This window comes from Misgurnus anguillicaudatus, chromosome 24 (assembly GCF_027580225.2).
Source record: "Misgurnus anguillicaudatus chromosome 24, ASM2758022v2, whole genome shotgun sequence".
Lineage (NCBI taxonomy): Eukaryota > Metazoa > Chordata > Actinopteri > Cypriniformes > Cobitidae > Misgurnus > Misgurnus anguillicaudatus.
The window spans coordinates 21815324-21834472 of record NC_073360.2 but is presented as its reverse complement, the minus strand read 5'-3'; the positions used below and the strand labels follow the sequence as shown (position 1 = coordinate 21834472).

At 37.0% G+C, this 19149-nt stretch overlaps 2 protein-coding genes across 3 annotated transcripts in view; both read left to right on the top strand.

The window, feature by feature from the left end:
* The window catches only part of pafah1b1a (platelet-activating factor acetylhydrolase 1b, regulatory subunit 1a), a 34631-nt gene extending 31072 nt beyond the window's left edge, over positions 1-3559 (top strand). The window contains exon 11 of the mRNA XM_055196600.2: positions 584-3559. Coding sequence (XP_055052575.1) covers positions 584-657 — 74 coding nt within the window. The 3' untranslated portion in view covers positions 658-3559. The remainder of the gene's footprint in view (positions 1-583) is intronic.
* Positions 3560-5295: 1736 nt separating this feature from the next.
* mettl16 (methyltransferase 16, N6-methyladenosine) overlaps positions 5296-19149 on the top strand; it is a 33125-nt gene continuing 19271 nt past the window's right edge. The window contains exons 1-2 of one of the 2 annotated variants that reach the window (XM_073863234.1): positions 5296-5424; positions 5794-5934. In XM_073863234.1, coding sequence (XP_073719335.1) covers positions 5807-5934 — 128 coding nt within the window. In that variant the 5' untranslated portion in view covers positions 5296-5424; positions 5794-5806. Of the gene's footprint in view, positions 5476-5793; positions 5935-19149 lie in introns of both variants that reach the window. The other variant, XM_055196599.2, reaches the window with a different exon arrangement.

Genomic DNA, 19149 nt, shown 5'->3' with positions numbered 1-19149 from the left:
GCGTAGTTTCGCATACGTCATCTTTGACCTCTTGACGTGATGACGTATTGTGTGAGGTCGCGCTGGTGCGTCACAGGACCAGAGGAAGAAGAGAAGTTGTGGTTTAAAAGTGCATATTTTTTATTTTTCTTGCCAAAAATTACACTCATTTCGCTAGATAAGACCCTTATGCCTCGTTTGAGATCGTTTAGAGTCTTTTGAAACTGCAATTTTAAACTGCATTAAAACTGTTACGTGTTAGGGTCCATTAAAGTCCATTAAAATGAGAAAAATACTGGAATGTTTTCCTCAAAAAACATAATTTCTTCTCGACTGAACAAAGAAAGACATCAACATTTAGGATGACATGGTGATGTGTAAATTATCTGGATTTTTTTAAAGAAAATGGACTAATCCTTTAAATGCATTGTATTTTTAACCTTTTAATTTTTTTTCAAAACACAAATTATATTTAATATACAGTTGTTACCATATTATATTTCTAATGAGCTCATTGTGTCCATGTAAAATTAATGTCGTCATAGAGTGCAAATGAGGTTGTTTCCCTATAAGTTTATTATAATAATGTCTCATCTTTCCACAGATTTCCACAAGACTGCTCCATATGTTGTCACTGGAAGCGTAGATCAAACAGTAAAAGTGTGGGAGTGTCGCTGATCGAACCTGCAGGACCATTCACAACACCTCCACGCTCCCCTCCACCTCCAATCCATTCCACCCCCTCAGCTTCCTCTTGCTCTTCTGGATGCACTCAGACACCACGGTTATCACCCACTGAGCTCTGGTTCAATAACGTGTCCTTTTATGTAAATTATTCTGGATGTAGATTGAGCTATTAAATGAAAAAGTATTCTTGCATGGTGAATCCAAAACTGTATACTGTAAATTTGCATAATGTTGTCTAGAAGTACCATAGGTTTAACATGGGCTGATCTTTCACTCAGCCTGGCCTATCGAAGGCAGAAGCTGACTGGGTTAATGTAGGGCACTAAACTGATAATTTAATGACAGTGTCATTTATTATTTGTCTTGATTTATTTTTGTCTATTTTTTTATTTAGTTATATATATATATATTTTCCTTCCACTGTCTTAGTCTGTTTGTGCCTAGCTTGGAGACCTTTTAAGGGCAGAGAAAAAACATAATATAGAAGTGGAAGTTGCTTTGTCTATGGGGCGTCATCAGAAATATCCTGTAGCTTCGTTACATCACTTCTGGAGTGTACTTGCCATTCTCTTATTGTGGATTTAGATAACATTTAATGGTTGCATCTAAAGAACGTTTCAAATGTTTTGTCTAGAAACCGTTGGGAATAAATCTTTGTACGCTTGTCATGGCACGTCCTACTGAGAAGTACAATCCCAGAGACACGACTTTACACTGTAAGAGAGAATTATGCTTAATGATTGGAGTGAATTTGCATCCAAAAAAAGCCATTCTGCGTAGTGGGCAGCAAAAGTTTTCTTTTTTGCCCAAAATCAGAGGTGAGCATAGCTTTAGTAAGATTTTGACCTTAATGGTTGTCACTCAGGAGCACTTCAAACTATAAAGCACCGTTAATATTGCCTCTACTTAGCACTTGATTTGACATTTGTTGGTACAAGTACAGCGCAAATGAGCAAGGTTGTTTTTTTCCCGGGTGGAGAGATGTCCTGATACTTTTTTGAGTTGATTTGTATTTGATTATATCATGTTAGATGGACGTTTAATTCATGTCGCCCTTACGGCAATTGTGCTATGAGTCAAGTTCAGAAATACATTTGAGACTAAAATCACAAACCCTCAGTTGGACCTAAGATACAAAGCATGACAAGGGCTCAAAGTTTCTCTTTTTAGGGGATGTGCAAAAATCAGTCTTAAAAGAGTGGATGCAAAATAACCATGGCGACTTTTGGGTTTAAAATGAAATAAAAAGTACACTCGCTACTGTGGGAAGCTCAATCGTATATACCTATAAGTGAATATAGAGCTAACGACTAATCCCAGTCTGGTTTCTCTCTATAGATGAACTGTATTGTAAAAGGATCTTAAAACTTTGAATCATAGCAGAAGTTCTTAGTTTATGTCAGGTTCCTAAAGAGCTAAGTGCCGGAGGCAGGTCCTTTGAATATCCGAAACACCACAAGGGTGCTCAAGCCATTATTGAGCGATGTATTCTCTATTTATCTTGCGATCTGTTAATAAATGTGCAAATAAATACACAATGGGAAATGATTTGATAAGACCTAAACATGGAGACGAGTCATTCCGTATCTTTTAAGGAAAAATAAACTTGCTTTTGACAGTGTGGTAGGAAAAAAGGAATTCAATAAACTTGCACATCCCTGCTATTATTAGATCTTCGGTCAAATCCTGAAGGTTTAAGCAATGTAAGACTTGTTTAAAAAAATGCATAAAAACAGATATCATTTAAATTCGCCTTTCATTCCAATGCAATTATATAATAAAGAATTTCACTGCTTAACCATGCTATTATCAAGCGATTTCCTGTTATGTGTGTACTGGATGTACCTGTTGCTGCTGAAAATCTGATAGTGTCTAGTCTGAGATCTGTACCTGTTGACATAGCACTGCTGCATCATGTAACAGTACTGAAGAATGAGCTGTCTGGTGGGGCACGGTTTATTACGTTCGAAAACCGGACAAAAATTCTCTAATGTTCTCTAAAGGGAATTAACATACTTGCCTTGATCATTAATAGTTTAATGAAGATCGACACCCTACCAGATAGGTCAGCTGGCATGCAAACTGTGTATAGCTCAGTATGTGGTTGTAAAGGCTGATCTGTGTGCTTATATGAAGGAAGATAATCACTTTGTTTATTCAATATGCTATGGGATTGTGGCAGACTGAGCAATGCAAGGTAGAAAAGTGCCCGTAACAGGCGAAACCTGTTGTACTTTCATAATTTGGAAAAGATTAATATTGGTCCCTCGGTCACTTAATGGACTGAGGCTTTGCTGTGGTATGAAGCAAAGGGGATTCGGAATACACCAAAGTGGGTAGTTGCTATAATCAGTAGCTATATGCTGTAAAAAAGTGGGTGACATGAAATATTATTACTTAATCATTTGTATTTCAGTCACATGCACGTTTCCACAGATTCCATATTTGAAGAAATTCCTGAAAAGCACTACTCTCTTATAATTGGCATTCTTCAAGACTTCCAGGGCTAAAGTCTGATACTAAGGACTATCTTAAAACTGGACTCGCCTTTGTAAAACAGATCAGTCTTTCTTGGTTTGACCGAACTGTGCATGAGACGTCCTGACGTGTAAAGCAAAGAGAAAGTTTGCCATTCGCAGGTCCCAAGCAATCCCGCTGCTGTGCATGGTGGATGGGTTAATATACAGACAGACTTGAGAATCTGTCTGTAGGTCCGTCCTCCAGCCACAGATCTATCATGAGCTAATGACTTCTGAATAGATTGGAGGCTACAGACTTCACAGCTTAAATGGGACTCTTTGCTTTTTATGGTATCACTGTTCACACAGCCAATTGTTAACAATATATCTGGATGTTATTATTGTTTGCAACATAATTAAAGAAAAATAATGAATGTTGTGTCTGTTGGTACTAGTTATGCTATATTAATGGAATCAATAAGATAACATGTTTGTTTTTAACACATACTCCGCAAGGATCATCATCAATAGTTAGGTTATTTTTCAGTTGAATGGCTTATAATTAGAACCATGTTATTTAAATTATTGTATTAATGTACTTGTCTATTCACTTTTCTTTGCACACACCCTAAGATTGTCAAGCTTTAGCAAAATCCTAATAATTACATTTTATTCTGATATAATGTTCTTAAAATATGAGGATGGTATGTATAGAAGTGTAATCTTTTCGAAAAGCTTGCCTGTGAACGATTCTATTTAGGATTTAAGTACATAAAGTACGCTGTAAAACTATTTTAAGTGCCTGAATGTACTTGCAGCAAACTCGAGTTTAAAAAACATCTAAAGATGATACTCTCATAAAGTTTTAAATAAGTTGCAGCTGGGGAAGTTGATATTGGGCAATTGAGACAAATAAAAATGTCATTTTTACAATGAAAAAAAAAAACCAAAGTTAACACTTGAAATCTAAAGATGTGAATAACAAATATCCATTACATGACACTGAAAAGCATTTTTCTGATACAGACTGATAAAGAAGTAGGATTTGTAAACTTTGTTCACCGACTCCTTCATAAAGTACATAAATAGGTAAAATTGCACACTTTCATATGATATCTTTATTGGAGATTTAAATGTATTTTTTTTATTGAAAGTTAACAAATGTACATACAAAATAGGCTTTGAACAGATATAAAATTGCATTTGTCGAAGGCAAACCTATTGTATTGTCAACAGCCATAATTCAATTATGAGATTATAAGGAAATTAAATGTATGTGTATATATATATATATATATATATATATATATATATATATATATATATATATAATGTATATATATATATATATATATATATATATAATGTATATATGATGTATATATATATATATATGATGTATATGTATATATATGTGTGTATATATGTATATGTATATATATGTATATTATATATATATATATATATATATATATATATATATATATATATATATATATATGAATATATATATATATATGAATATGAATATGAATATATATATATATGAATAAAATAAATACATTACATTTCAATAAAATATTAAAGTAGATGTGGTTACAAAGAGTTCATTTGAGAGGATTTTTTTATCGAATACAAAAGTATATAAACAACAAAGGCAAATATACATTTACAGTGTAGATAAGTATTACATGCTCAACACAGTACACACACTATAACTAAGAAATTGTTTTGAAAAAATAAAGCAAAAAAATAGATAGAAATCTGAAATTATAATTTACATGAACTTAAATAGTGAGTAAAAGAAAAAAAACTAATAAAAGATAAATATTAGGGGCAGTATCTCAATAAATTAAATTATGTCAGTAAATAAAGCAGCTTCAAGCACTCTGACCTCTCATCTTATTAAGGGCTTTGGAAAAGCATTTTAAGTCATTTTTGAATATAATAAGTAGTGGGTGGGGGGTAAAGAATCTACATTTATGAATGAAATATTTTGCTAATATTACAATGTTATTAAGCAAAAAGAATGAACACAACATTCTTTAGGTACTCCAAATAAAATATGATGTAATGCAAAAACAAAATTATCATTAACCACCTCTTTTTTTGTATCATCCAGTCCTGAATTGATCATTTGAGAGGATATTGTAGATAGAAAATACAGTAAACAAGCAGACATCTGACGTCATATTTGTGCGCCGGCGCACGTTTTGTGACTAAAGCGGAAGCAACAATTGAACGTTGGGACAACGTGATATGTGTCTGACAGCAGAGTCTGCTGAACACTGAGATACTAGTAAAGTTTTTACTCATCGTCATTCGTTTAATTTAACGATCTATTAAAACGGTAAAGTGTCACGTCCTGTAATCGCTAGGTTTGCATGTTTGCCGTGTGTTATATGGTCAATTTGTTTGGATACTGTCTTAGCACATCTCAGGACAGTCAGACGTAAACAACTAAAAAGAGTCGATATATATTTCAACTAACGTTATATACACTTGATATATAGGTGTAATATGATTAATCTATGAATAGACCGCGGTTTTTTTTCCGTTTAATGTATGCACGTAGATAATAAGACCCAAATAAATAATTGTACACCGTATAATAAACAATACAAATCTTTTGATAGTTTTTAATGGCGTCTGTAATTTCCATTTGCAGTGTAGTTGAAAGGATGGCGCTGAATAAATCCATGCATCCCCGAAACCGTTATAAGGATAAACCTCCAGACTTTGTCTATCTAGCCTCAAAATATCCAGAATTTCAAAAGCACGTGGAAACTACGTTGACCGGGAGAGTGACGTAAGTAGCAGTGTGTGTTTACATTTTTTAACCTTTCATAAATTGCATTTAGACGCATTGGTGAAGTGTTGTTTTGTTCTGGTCTCAAATGATACAAGGTGGATTTTAAACACTCTGCTGTAAGTTGCAGTTGCCACTGTTGTTTTGACTTAGATTTGCCTTTATTTTTTTTTTCAACTGTAAGTTTTACTTTTAAAGTTTACATTTTGTATGCATGTTGCTGGTTTTGCTGTGCATGATTAATTTCAGCATGTTAATCCCAAAAAATAGGGTCCTTATTATGTGTTTAAGGTGCCAAAGAATGCATTAAAATAATATGTTAAATATGTTTAATATATATCTACATAGGAAGTATGTGGCTTTATTAAGTGCAAAAATGACCCAGAGACGGTTTTACATGTCCATTTTACAACCCTATGATTTGTCCCTAGAATGAAATGGTCTATTATTAGCTTATTTAAAAAGGTCATGAATAATAAGGTTGAGCTCTGCTCTGATTGGCTGTTTCTCAGAGCAGCTCATTTGAGTAAGTTCAAAGTGCCTGAACACACCTCGTTTTTAGACCAGAATGCCCATGTGTGCAAAAAATGGCCGCAAATGCATTTGCTATTTTAACAACTTCTTTTTTTTAAGTGCTTTATAAATAAACTTTGACTTTGAAGTAAAGGTACAGAATTTGAGGAACAATCAATTATTCCGAGATTGTCAATGTACGTTTCTGAGTAGTAAGTTTGTGTAGCATTAACTACTAGCATATAGCACTAAGTCAGTCAGCAGTGACAACTTTGTTCACAACCTACCGCCTTAACTAAGTCATCAAAGAAAATAATAATTTGCTGCACAAAAAGCCAGCAAGTGCATCTCTGAGAATAGCGCGGACGCACTTCACACTGCAAGCGGGCACGCGCGCCACACGGCCAAATGAGAAAAAGACATGGTTCATCACTGTATGGAAGCGCCACACAGCCAAAATGTCCATCAACTGTCTGAAGGATAGTTGATAAAACGTGTGTCTGTGAGAACTGTAAGTGGAATTATATTTTGGGTTTATTTAAGCTTGTTTGTATTGTATTAGTCTATAGTTCTTGCAAATTTAAAGTAAGTTAGTTGGTGATTTTTGTTGTTTGAGCAACCTGCTAGCTAGGTTGCACGTGCCTGTTGATTAGATATAATTGTTGAGCGTTCTTGCACATTATTTATGTGCATTATTTACATGCTACAGTAGTTACACTCCTTTAAAATAATGTAATCAATAGTGGGAAATAATCAGTTTTTACAATTTTCGCGCTACTTATCATCGTTCGCCAGACGTTCTACAACATCTGCTTCAGTTTGTGTTTATTAACCCTTTAGTTTCACTTCATTACACAGCTATTTTCGTTAGAGGTATCTGTTAAAAAATTTTAATTCATTAATAATCTAGTATGTGTTCATTTTCTGTCATAGTTTCTTAAAAATTAAGTTTTATTTGAGTGTTTTAAATAAAAAATATTTTCATTTTCAACATGACGCGTATGCCCCGCCATTAGATTGCCACGCCAACCCGCCCAACCCTGCCACCTTAACTAACACATTTTCTGCGGGAAACCCTGTTGTTTTTTAGCCTGGCTGCATCCTCCTACGCACTTCCACTCAATTTCATTTTCCTTCAGTATTACGTCTGGGATTTCGGTCTATTCTAGTGTTTCGAGAAATAAAATTTTTGTAGGACCAATCAGCGAACAGAGGGAGTGGCTATGGAGATAGATTAATCTCATTAATAATTCACGCAAAAAAAAATATGATTCACACACATGCTTAGACAATTTCACATGCATGAAATCTAATTCACATACACAAAAATATATATATTCGCAAAAAAAACGATGTACATACACAAAATAAAAATACATATTCATAAAATACGTTTTACAAACGAAAAAAACAATTCACAAATGTAGAACTGTGTACGAAAATTTAAATTTTGAGTTTATCATGACTGTGAATGTACGAATCGTCATTTTCGTGTGTGAATTGTGAAATTTATGAATATGTATTTTTATTTTGTGTATGTACATCGTTTTTTTGCGAATATTTATATTTTTGTGTATGTGAATTAGATTGCATGCATGTGAAATTGTCTATGCATGTGTGAATCATGTTTTTGCGTGAATTATTAAAGAGATTAATCTGTCTCTATAGTGGCTAAAAACGATGACATTGAGGTCGTGCGTCAGTTTGAGTTGTAGTTCAGTAATGGCAGTGGAGAAAGACGTGAGAAAAGCTATTCGGTCCGTTGTTGCAAAACTGCCGAATATACAGAAGTTAAAGCCGGAGCGAGAACAATGTTTGCTAAATTTTGTTGGTCTAATCATTCGGACTTGTTGTTTCCGGCCGGTTTCGGCGCAAGATATACGTCACGACCACACGTTAGCGATTGCCTATGGCAGATCCTGTAGTGTTGAACTTTAACAGAGGACCCGCCTACAAGGAAGTAAACGTTTCTCAATGGTGAGAGGCCAGGCATTCTGTACAAATGAAATGTACGATAGTCTGGTAGAAGCAGGTTAGTTGTTTTTAGCATTGTAACAACATTGTACTTAATGTAATGTGTAATTTAATGTTGGGGGTCTTGAATGTAATGTCAGAGTGGGTGTTATGTTGTGATTGGCCTGTTTTCCAGCGGCATTCTTTTGCATTCACAAGGTTTACATAAGAAGGAAGAAATAATCATGTTTGAGACTCATTACCATGTAGAGAACTCTTAATATTCATCTGTTCCTAGGTAAATACAGTTTTACTTTCTACGGCACCTTTAAATTATATGGACATAAAATACAGGACAGTTTGTGTTGATTGGATATGGGACACATAATTTCGTTAATTAATATTTTATGAGATGGGTTGGCATCCGTACACTCAACCCTATTTTTCTCACCAGCCACCTGTCACATAGAGACCACATCTGTCTAGCTGTGCTGGATCATTCCTATAATTGAACACACTTTTAATCATTATATTAATTCTTACATCTGGTATTATAGTCAAGAGCCTGCTTTAAAATGTTTTTTTTTCTGATTTCTAGTTTGGCTTGATGAGTTTGGGCGATCAATAATCAAACTGGAACTGTATTTTAAGCCTGTCGTGATCTATTGAAACGGCTTCGATGACTGGATGAGCTTCCCGCTGTGACTGTCGATATACAGCAGAACAGTGAGAGCTCCAGGGGAGGGGAGGATTTCAGGCTCTTGTCAAAACATTAACTTGACAAGCAATGCTTTTCTTTAGAAAAAGTGTCTGTAATTTTTCATCTCCATTTTTCTTTTCTTGGATGCACAATTAGTTTTTTGTCTAATGGGAATTAATCTTGTGCAAATGCCTTAAAGTAACGTCTGAGGCTGAATTAGTTTAATATTTCCAGTGAGTCTTGCTTAGTTGTGCATGGGTTCTGTTGACCTTGCCAAGAGGTGCACATCGTCTCACTATACAGGGAAGATTCCCGATGGTTTTTGAGATCATGCAAATCAACCCATGCCTGCAGTGTTTTTCATTTTTGGCTTGATCGAATCCTGTCTAGAGCAAAGATCTCAGCCTCTGGGATTTTCGATGTTAAGGTGCCCGAAGGCAATATTTAAAATCACAGGGGCGTTTCTACTTTCCAGGTTCATGTCTGTGGAACTCCACGGTCCTTCACAAGATTTAGTATTAATAAAGCCTAAGGGTTTGTGTCTCTCCTCCAACCAACAGTTTTTGCAGGCTCAGCCTTCATCATTATTTTTGGATGTTTGGGCTCTGGTTTGGCAGGGGAAAGAAGCAGCTCATTATGCATGCATGAAAGAAGGGAGGATTTTCAGATTTCCTGCCGGTATCTGTTGGAAAGCGCTGCAGATGTGAAAGTGGCAAAAATACCCTGGAGTGACAGAATGCTTGAAGTGTTTGAAAGCTGAGGGCAGGAGCTTGTGATGGGAAACTAAAAAAAAAAAAAACATGTGTGGGCATAGTATCAGTTTTTTAGTTGTGTCGTCTCTGGTTATTGAATTAAAAATTGAAAATGTAGCAAATTTTGCGATTTCAACTTTTCAGTGAATATCTTTAAATGAGGTGTCAGACACGGCTTTATGCATTATTGTCTGAATTGTGGAATGTCCTGTATGTGATGTCTCATAATATCACAATGGGAATTGTAGCTTGTGTGTCCCTCGTTGCTGATCCTGTCTGGTCACATCACATTTCCTCAGCAGGATAAGTCATTATAGCATGACAGAGGAAGAGATCTATGCTTCAGAGCTAGCAGCAGAACAAAAGAAAGCTGCGCTACAGGGGCCTGATTTCACAAACCCAGACTCTATTGACGTCTGTGCACCTGGAGAGGCTCAGCTGATAGCATTGTTGTGTCCATCTTTAAGCCATCTTTTTTCTCAGGTGTGCTGTCAGGTCTGGCCGTGGAAGGTCTTTTTGATGCAGGTTGAAAAGAGACCCATGATTCCTCATCTTTTGAATCCTAATGATGGTCCTGAAAATTCAAACAACGCCCCTGGAGCTAGCCGGCTCTGTGGTTTAATCAGGAGGGTTGGCCAGCACAGACTTTTGAGTTTCTCTGTTAGCATCTTTTCTTAGGACAGATTCACAGAACCGACTTTGTTGTACTTGGACATGATAATACAGCTTTGGGTTAGTGATTGAGCCAATGAGAAAAGTACCAAAGTCAGCACTTTTTATCATTTGTGGCACAGACAGGTGGTGCATAATCACTTGATCATCTCAAAGTCCTCATTTGTTCCCCGTGACTTATGCATGACTAAATTCAGATAACACCAACCTTGGCCAGGTTTGAAGTCCAGATCGATTTAGTTAACCCAGATCCGGGTGATGTCAGATGCACGATTACAGGGACATTTTAAATTCCCACACTGGTTTTATAGGGATAGTTAAAGGGAGTTATAGTTCACTCCAAAATTAAAATGTAATCATAATCACCCCCGTGTCATTCCAAAAAAGTCAATGTGCCATCAGTGGTTTAAAGGGACACTCCACTTTTTTGAAAATATGCTAATTTTTCAGCTCCCCTAGAGTTAAAAATTTGATTTTTACAGTTTTAGTATCCATTCAGCTGGTCTCCAGGTCTGACGCTAGCACTTTTAGCTAGGGGTGCACCGAAATTTCGGTTGCCGCATTATCGGTTTCGGCCCAAAATAAAAAATCCAGCCGAAAATGAATGTCAACCGCGTCCCTCCCATCTGTGCGCTTCGGTTTCACACACGGTGATCAGTCGTCACACACACCTCCTCTCCGTGCTCAAGCAGGTTTCCCTCAGGGTCGAGCCGTTTGCACGCGTCTGCAAAGATTAAGCATGTCTTGATGTGTAAACTTTAGAGAGAGTCGCGCTAATGTGTCTCATACTGTAATCCATTAACATACATTTGGCGAATAAAGCAATGAAACACAACGTAACGTTTTTATGTGGAGCGACTGTTGCGCTGTTTGAGGTTCACCCTCCTTCTCTGTTTGTGCGTGCGCGTTTAAGTGCCCTCAGTAGTGCACATACTAGAGAGACGCGTTAAAAAAAAACAAGCAAACATAAAATCTCGCTGTTATTGACAGGGCACATATAAACAAAATGATCTCCACAGTATTCTTTTTCTAATAAAAAATGTGTTTATGTCTTAAGTGTATGTATAGATTACAGTCAGATTAACCTACTTAAGTCTGTGTCATTAATGTTGATCAAACAACCCATGACAAAGAGACAAATAGCTCTAAAATTAATAATATATTTAATTTATACAATAAAGACAGTGTTATGATTCATTTAATTTGATTTCTGTAATGCTAATTTCAGACCTTTAGTCTAGTAGCCAACTAGGTGAACCCGGAAGTGTTGAGTGCACCAGGGTTTTGTTGCAGAGATGTGAAGTGTGGGTCCCCAGCATGCAGAGGCTGCGGGATGCTGATTTGCGTATGTTGAGCGATTTGCATAGTTTGCATAATTAGCAATATTAACTTAATCGTCCATTTTGACCACATATTTTGCACTGGGTGGCCGATTTCTGCGGTGTGTGAGTGGTTTTGGAGGTTTTGGATGATGCTGATTTCATTTCTGGCATTTTCAGATTTTAAAGAGCTAATTTTATTGCAAATTTTGATTTATTTATTCTAATTTTTATTACTTTCAGTCATAATTAGGTGATTTTATGGTAAATAAAATAATCTAACATTTCAGAATCATGAGTGCACTTATAAATGTTGATTCATTGTTTACAGGGTATAGTGAGGCTGAATCCCCTCTTGACACTTTTGAAGATTCAAAATAGCTTTTTGGATAAACAATGAATCTTTGTTAGGCTGAATGTTATGCATTTCTGGATGAAAAAGCAATGCGGGTATTTGACATAACTTGGATCCTGGAACTGTATGATACATAGTAATCGGGTAAACTAAAACTTCGCCAGACGCAAGAGTTAAAACTGAGTCTGGGCAACCCGGGTCAGCTCGCCAAATGCAAGGCTAACCAAGAGGGCTTCACCTCTGCACCAAGGCAAACATGTAAATATACAACATACACATGCCATACAAGACAGGCCCCGCAAGTCACTAGGGCCATGCCAGAATGGCAGATGTGCTTTCCAGGTTGGTCCGCAAGTCGCAAAATCAAACGAGGACCCAGTTAAAACTCCGCCAAACGGAAGAGTTAAAACTGAGTCTGGGCAACCCGGGTCAGCCCGCTAGACGGAAGGCTAACCAAGAGGGCCTTACCTCCGCACCACACAAAGCACACACTGGCTACCACCTTCAGGCAAACTGCTATGCCTCACAATTAATAAAAAGGCAGCCTCATCATCTTCACTATTCTCTTCTGTTCTGTCATCATCTTCTCCAGACCCTTCATCTCTTTCTTTGTGTTCTTGGTGTTGTGTAAGTATGTTGCAGTATATACCATCATTGCCTTTGCAGGAACAATTCTGGTACAGCCCAGACCTGCAGCTACACAGCTGCACTTTGCTGATGTACAAGGTTTCAACACAGCTTTGAAACCACAGTTGACAACATCTAACAAAGCAGGAGGAGCAGCTGGACTTGAATCCTGTGTGGGCATAAGCAGTTCCTCTCCTTCCTTTAGACCCATCTTCTTGTCCCATCCAAACAAGGTGATATCCACAACCGGTGGATCAGGCTGGTCAGCTGATTTTCATAGTAGCACCTGTAGGTGGGCACGTCTTCCATGAAGGCGCATATTACGTTGTGTAGGAGGTAGTGCTTTCACTGCTGGGGGCCTTTTGCGCTTTCGGTAAATTTCATACGGGCTCCATCCAAGGTTACAGAGTTCCTCTGATTGTAAAGATATTTTAAAGTCGCTATTTTTGCCACTGCATGGTGCAAACAGACACTTCTTTCCTGACATTTCGACTTGATCAAAACGTTTCTCTTTGTTTTGAAAGTACTTAAAGGACAAGTTCGGTATTTTACACTTAAAGCCCTGTTTTCAGATTGTTTATGATGAAATAGTGAAATAGCATCTTTTGCAGCGATTTTTGTGTGAGCATACCAGTGAACACCCCTGACCACTCGGTGAGTTTCACGTCTTTGTAGACGAAAGTTTAATGCATTTTGGAAAGGATTGTTCCAGTGCACCATTGTAGAGGTGTGAGGAAACACAAACACCCAAAAATTCTCAGGGCAGCCGCATATGTCGAAATTTCAGCCAAAATCGTTCTATTTCATCATAAACAATCTGAAAACAGGGCTTTAAGTGTAAAATACCAAACTTGTCCTTTAAACCTAGATCCGAATGGTTAAATTAATACTACACGACAACTTGAGAAAGCAGCAAGAACACTGAATATCAAATGTTTTTAATCCATTCCTGATCAAATCACAAGAAGTCTGAATTTAAAAAAAGAATAATACACATTTTTTTAATAATGGTAACTAATTTTTGAACACCAGATTCACTCACAAAATGGATCTGAATAGAAATTCACAATGTACTGAACAAAACTGTCATTATAAGTCATTATAACCTTTTATCTTAATGTGAAAAACATAAATATGATATAAGAATATAAAAATATCGGCAAGGATAATTTCGACTTTAAAAATAGACTATGCTCCTTTGCTTCACAACATACTTATTGTATATACAACAGCTCACTGCAACAGCTTATTTGCATAAAAACATGACCAGACCTCAAGAAATGTAAAAATATTGAGGTTATCAACATTCACATCAAAGAGCATGAGTTCTTGTGATTCTGAAATGTAAGAATATAGTTTTTACCATAAAAATAACCTAAAATTCTGTTCGGAATTAATAAAAAAGTGTCTAAATTAATCCAAATCTGTTATAGAATTACCATTTTGAAATCTAAAAATGCCAGAAATGAAATCAGCATCCTCTAAAACCACTCACTTATTGTAGAAATTGGCCATATAGTGCAAAATATGTGGCCAAAATGGACAATTAAGCTAATATTGCTAATTCTGCTAATTATGCAAATTGCTCAACATATGCAAATTAGCATCCGGTAGTTTCTGTATGTTGGGGACCCATACTTCACATTCATGCAATAAAACTTTGGTGTACTCAAGATTTCCGGGTTCATAATGGCGCTCTATGGGATGGCTACTAGACTACTTATTAATGTACAACTTTGTTCTTTTTTATAAATGTTTGCAATTTCTTTATTGTTTATTTGATTTTTCCCACTCGCTTTTTGCTGATCGGAAAAATAATCTGATCTGTGCCTCAAAAACTGTAATGTGATCCGAACTGTGAGTTTTTTGATCCGTCACACACCCCTAGTTAGTACACAGTGATAGCCATAAATGCATTTGTACTTATAATTGGCATAATAATTTATTTCGGTGTTTCGGCCTTGGTTTGCTTTTTTCGGTTTTCGGTTTCGGCCAAGAATTTTCATTTCGGTGCATCACTACTTTTAGCATAGCTTAGCACAATCCATTGAATCTGATTAGACCATTAGCATCGCACTCAAAAATAACCCCTGAAGCACGCGCAATGATATTATGCTGTGCCCGAAAATAGTCCCCTGTTATTGTTACCAAGGGGGGGACTATTTATGGGCACTGCGTAATATCATTGCGCTTGCTGCAGCCATGGTCCTTGATTATTACACCAGAATGAGAATAGTTCCTAGCCATATCGGCCTAGAAAATCGCAACTTTTAATTTTCTGTAGGTCTTAGTACACAATGTAGCTACAGAAGAGTCAAGTTTAATAGGAAAAATATGTTTTTGAGCACGATGCTAATTAGGGATGCTCCAATCGATTGGCCGATAATGCTTGCTATGCTTCTCAATAAATTACGGCGAAATGCCGCTACATCCAAAAGCCAGAGGGCACTCTCGTGCAGAAACTCAGAATGCGCTGTAGACGAAGAACAATACACACCCAGCTATGATGACACGCAGCTCCAGGAAATGGCTTAAGGATATATTTATATTGCAGGTATTTTCATGATAATAAAGAATATGTAAAATGGATTATGTTTGACGAGTGTTGCTTTTTTAAATGCATGTTATAAACGACTCAAACTAACAGTGATTTCAGATCGATAAGGACTTACTGATCAAAAGCTGTAGTACATGAAATAGCTGTGAATAAGATCGGCTGTCCGATTCAGAATAGTGATCGGTCACATTTTTTTAGTGGAGATCGGCAATGATCGGAGCATCCCTAATGCTAATGGTCTAATCAGATTCAATGGATTATGCTAAGCTATGCTAAAAGTGGTATTTTCAGACCCAGAGATCTGCTGAATGGATTCCAAAACAGTAAAAATCAAATGTTTAACTCTAGGGGAGCTAGAAAATGTGCCTATTTTCAAAAAAAGTGTTCCTTTAATCCGAATATTAGGAAGCAACAAGAACAAGAAGCGCCAACGAGAAAAACAAGTCATTCGTTTTTTTGTTTTTTTTTTTGCACAAAAGTATATTTGTCGCTTTATAATATTCTTATTGAACCACGGATGGCACATGGACTTATTTTGGCGACGGCTATTTTCTAGGCTTAAATAATGACTTTTGAATAGCAGTCTACCAATGTTCATCAAAAATATAAAAAAATGTATTTCGAAGACAATCAAAGGACAAACATTCATACAAAGTTTTTTTTTATACATATGAACTAACTTTCTGCACAAGACCTTTTGCGTTTCATTCAAGTATTTCAATTTGATTTGGAGCAACATGAGAATGAGATGATGACAGAACTAAAAAAAGATTTTCAGCTGCAACAGCATGTATGTTTTTCTCCTTCATTATTCATGGATTGTAATATTTTGTTCATAAATTGTGTAGTTGTCAGAGTATTACTAAACATGATTTTGTGGCCACTAGGAAGTTTTTAGAGATTTCGTACGTACTATGTCTCGTATGTGGTCTGAAAATTTCCTCCTGTAAGTGGAGTAAATTGCATTGTGTAAATGTAGATGAATTCTGCAGCAGGTGTTAGTGTATCACACATATTTGCATTTTTGGCATATTTGTATTTTTTTTTTTGAAGAAGTATGTAAATCCTCCTGCCATCTGCAGCAGGTGTGAGTTATAGCACAGTTACCATCAGCCACTGTCCAAGACCACATATGCTTGCGCTGAATGCGCTCTCTCTCTCGTTTTATTATTTAACGTTGGATTTGGCAAAATGTTAAGTCTTTTTCATATACAAATTACCATTCGCTTCTCCTTTTCGTCTTTACAGATTTTAGGCACATTCCCCTGCTTGTTAGTTAAGCTTCTGTGTTTTTCTAAGTCTATCGTGCCACAGTATGGAAGACAGGGTTAATCTGGAAAGAGACTTGGGTATGATACGGATATGGATTGAATCCTCTCTGCCATCCTTCTTCCTCTACTGCCACTGGAAAAAAAATATATTAAAAAAGAGGAAAGATTTTGGGCTCAGATGTCATCCAGAGAGAGATTGAATTAGAAGGCATGAACCAGAGAAATGACATACATCAGTGGTTTGCGGACGACCTGGGAAGGATCCGAGAAGCATTAAAAATTTAGGCTACAGTGTGACGTTCAGTGTTGATTTTGTGGTAAAAGGATGAATGAATAGGATCTTTAAGATGTTTCTTGATGCAGTAAGAGCTAGCATTAATCTGGCTGGCAGTGAGTTGCATTATTGATGCGATGGAGGGGCTGTCCTGGGTTAGAGCTCTTTACCTAAATGATGGGTGTAATTGGGGGTTCAGGCTCAGCTTACTTGCAAATGAGATGCAAGGACATCTCACATCACCTCTGCTATAATAGGACAAATCCTAATTTTAAGATCACACTATTATCCCCTGTTATTATGTGTCAAACATAGATTTGTAGTATTTTCCATTGGTTTGACTTAAAACATTATTTGTTATCAGTGTTTCTTGCAGGTTTGAAATGTATCTGATATGTTAGTTCTTTATTTCATGGAATAAAGGAATGCAGAATGTCCCAAGTTTCTCTTTTATGTACTGTCATACACTCACCTAAAGAATTATTAGGAACACCTGCTCGATTTCTCATTAATGCAATTATCTAATCAACTAATCACATGGCAGTTGCTTCAATGCATTTAGGGTGTAGTCCTGGTCAAGACAATCTCCTGAACTCCAAATTCAAAGAAAGGTGAATTAAGCAATTTTAATTGTGGCATGGTTGCTGGTGCCAGACGGGCCGGTCTGAGTATTTCACAATCTGCTCAGTTACTGGGATTTTCATATACAGCCATTTCTAGGGTTTACAAAGAATGGTGTGAAAAGGGAAAAACATCCAGTATGTGGCAGTCCTGTGGGCGAAAATGCCTTGTTGATGCTAGAGGTCAGAGGAGAATGGGCCGACTGATTCAAGCTGATAGAAGAGCAACTTTGACTGAAATAAGTCGTTACAACTGAGGTATGCAGCAAAGCATTTGTGAAGCCACAACACGCACAACCTTGAGGCGGATGGGCTACAACAGCAGAAGACCCCACCGGGTACCACTCATCTCCACTACAAATAGGAAAAAGAGGCTACAATTTGCACAAGCTCACAAACATTGGACAGTTGAAGACTGGAAAAATGTTGACTGGTCTCGTGAGTCTCAATTTCTGTTGAGACATTCAGATGGTATAGTCAGAATGGCGTAAACAGAATGAGAACATGGATCCATCATGCCTTGTTATCACTGTGCAAGCTGGTGGTGGTGTAATGGTGTGGGGGATGTTTTCTTGGCACACTTTAGGCCCCTTAGTGCCAATTGGGCATTGTTTAAATGCCACGGCCTACCTGAGCATTGTTTCTGACCATGTCCATCCCTTTATGATCACCATGTACCCATCCTCTAATGGCTACTTCCAGTAGGATAATGCACTGTGTCACAAAGCTCGAATCATTTCAAATTAGTTTCTTGAACATGACAAATCTCCATCAACTGCAAGATGCTATCCTATCAATATGGGCCAACATTTCTAAAGAATGCTTTCAGCACCTTGTTAAATCAATGCCACATAGAATTAAGGCAGTTCTGAAGCCGAAAGGGGGTCAAACACAGTATTAGTATGGTGTTCCTAATAATCCTTTAGGTGAGTGTATATGGTGACCATGACAGTGAATTTTCGGATATTCATAGTCTGTTCCACACACTAAATTCTTCTATTGCTTCATATCATGTCACATGATCTGCTTTTATTGTGCCTATGGTGGAGCCGTGGAGTGTGTTGAGCATCCATGCATTGCTTGATAATGCCATGGTCTGAGTTCAGGGGATTAAAACGCGGTTTAACAGAGCTGTAGATGTGACCTTGTAATGCTGATGATGGGTAGACTCATGCTGTGTGCTATTTTTATTTATTTTTTTGACTGGTTGGAGCTATTCTGCTATGAATCTCTTTAACTTGGCTGGATTTTGTTAATTTGCGATACATTGCTTCTGTATAAATCCGTGGTAGAGCATTGCGTTAGGATCCCTATGAATGCACTGTTACTCACTTCGAATAAAAGCATCTGCCAATGCATAAATGTATGTCCTTGGGTTGCAAAAAATTCAATCCCTACAGACACATCTCATGTCAGCATCCATGTCCACTAACACGCATACATCCCCATCACTGATGCTTCACGATCACACCCACATGCATGAGAGCTGTTGCCGTGGAGACGGCGGGCGTAACTCCGGGCTGCCGCTCTCGGGCTTCGTTCTGTGAGTTGAGTGATTCAAATGTAAGGCTAAAAATAGAGTGCAGGATAACAGCTCGCTGC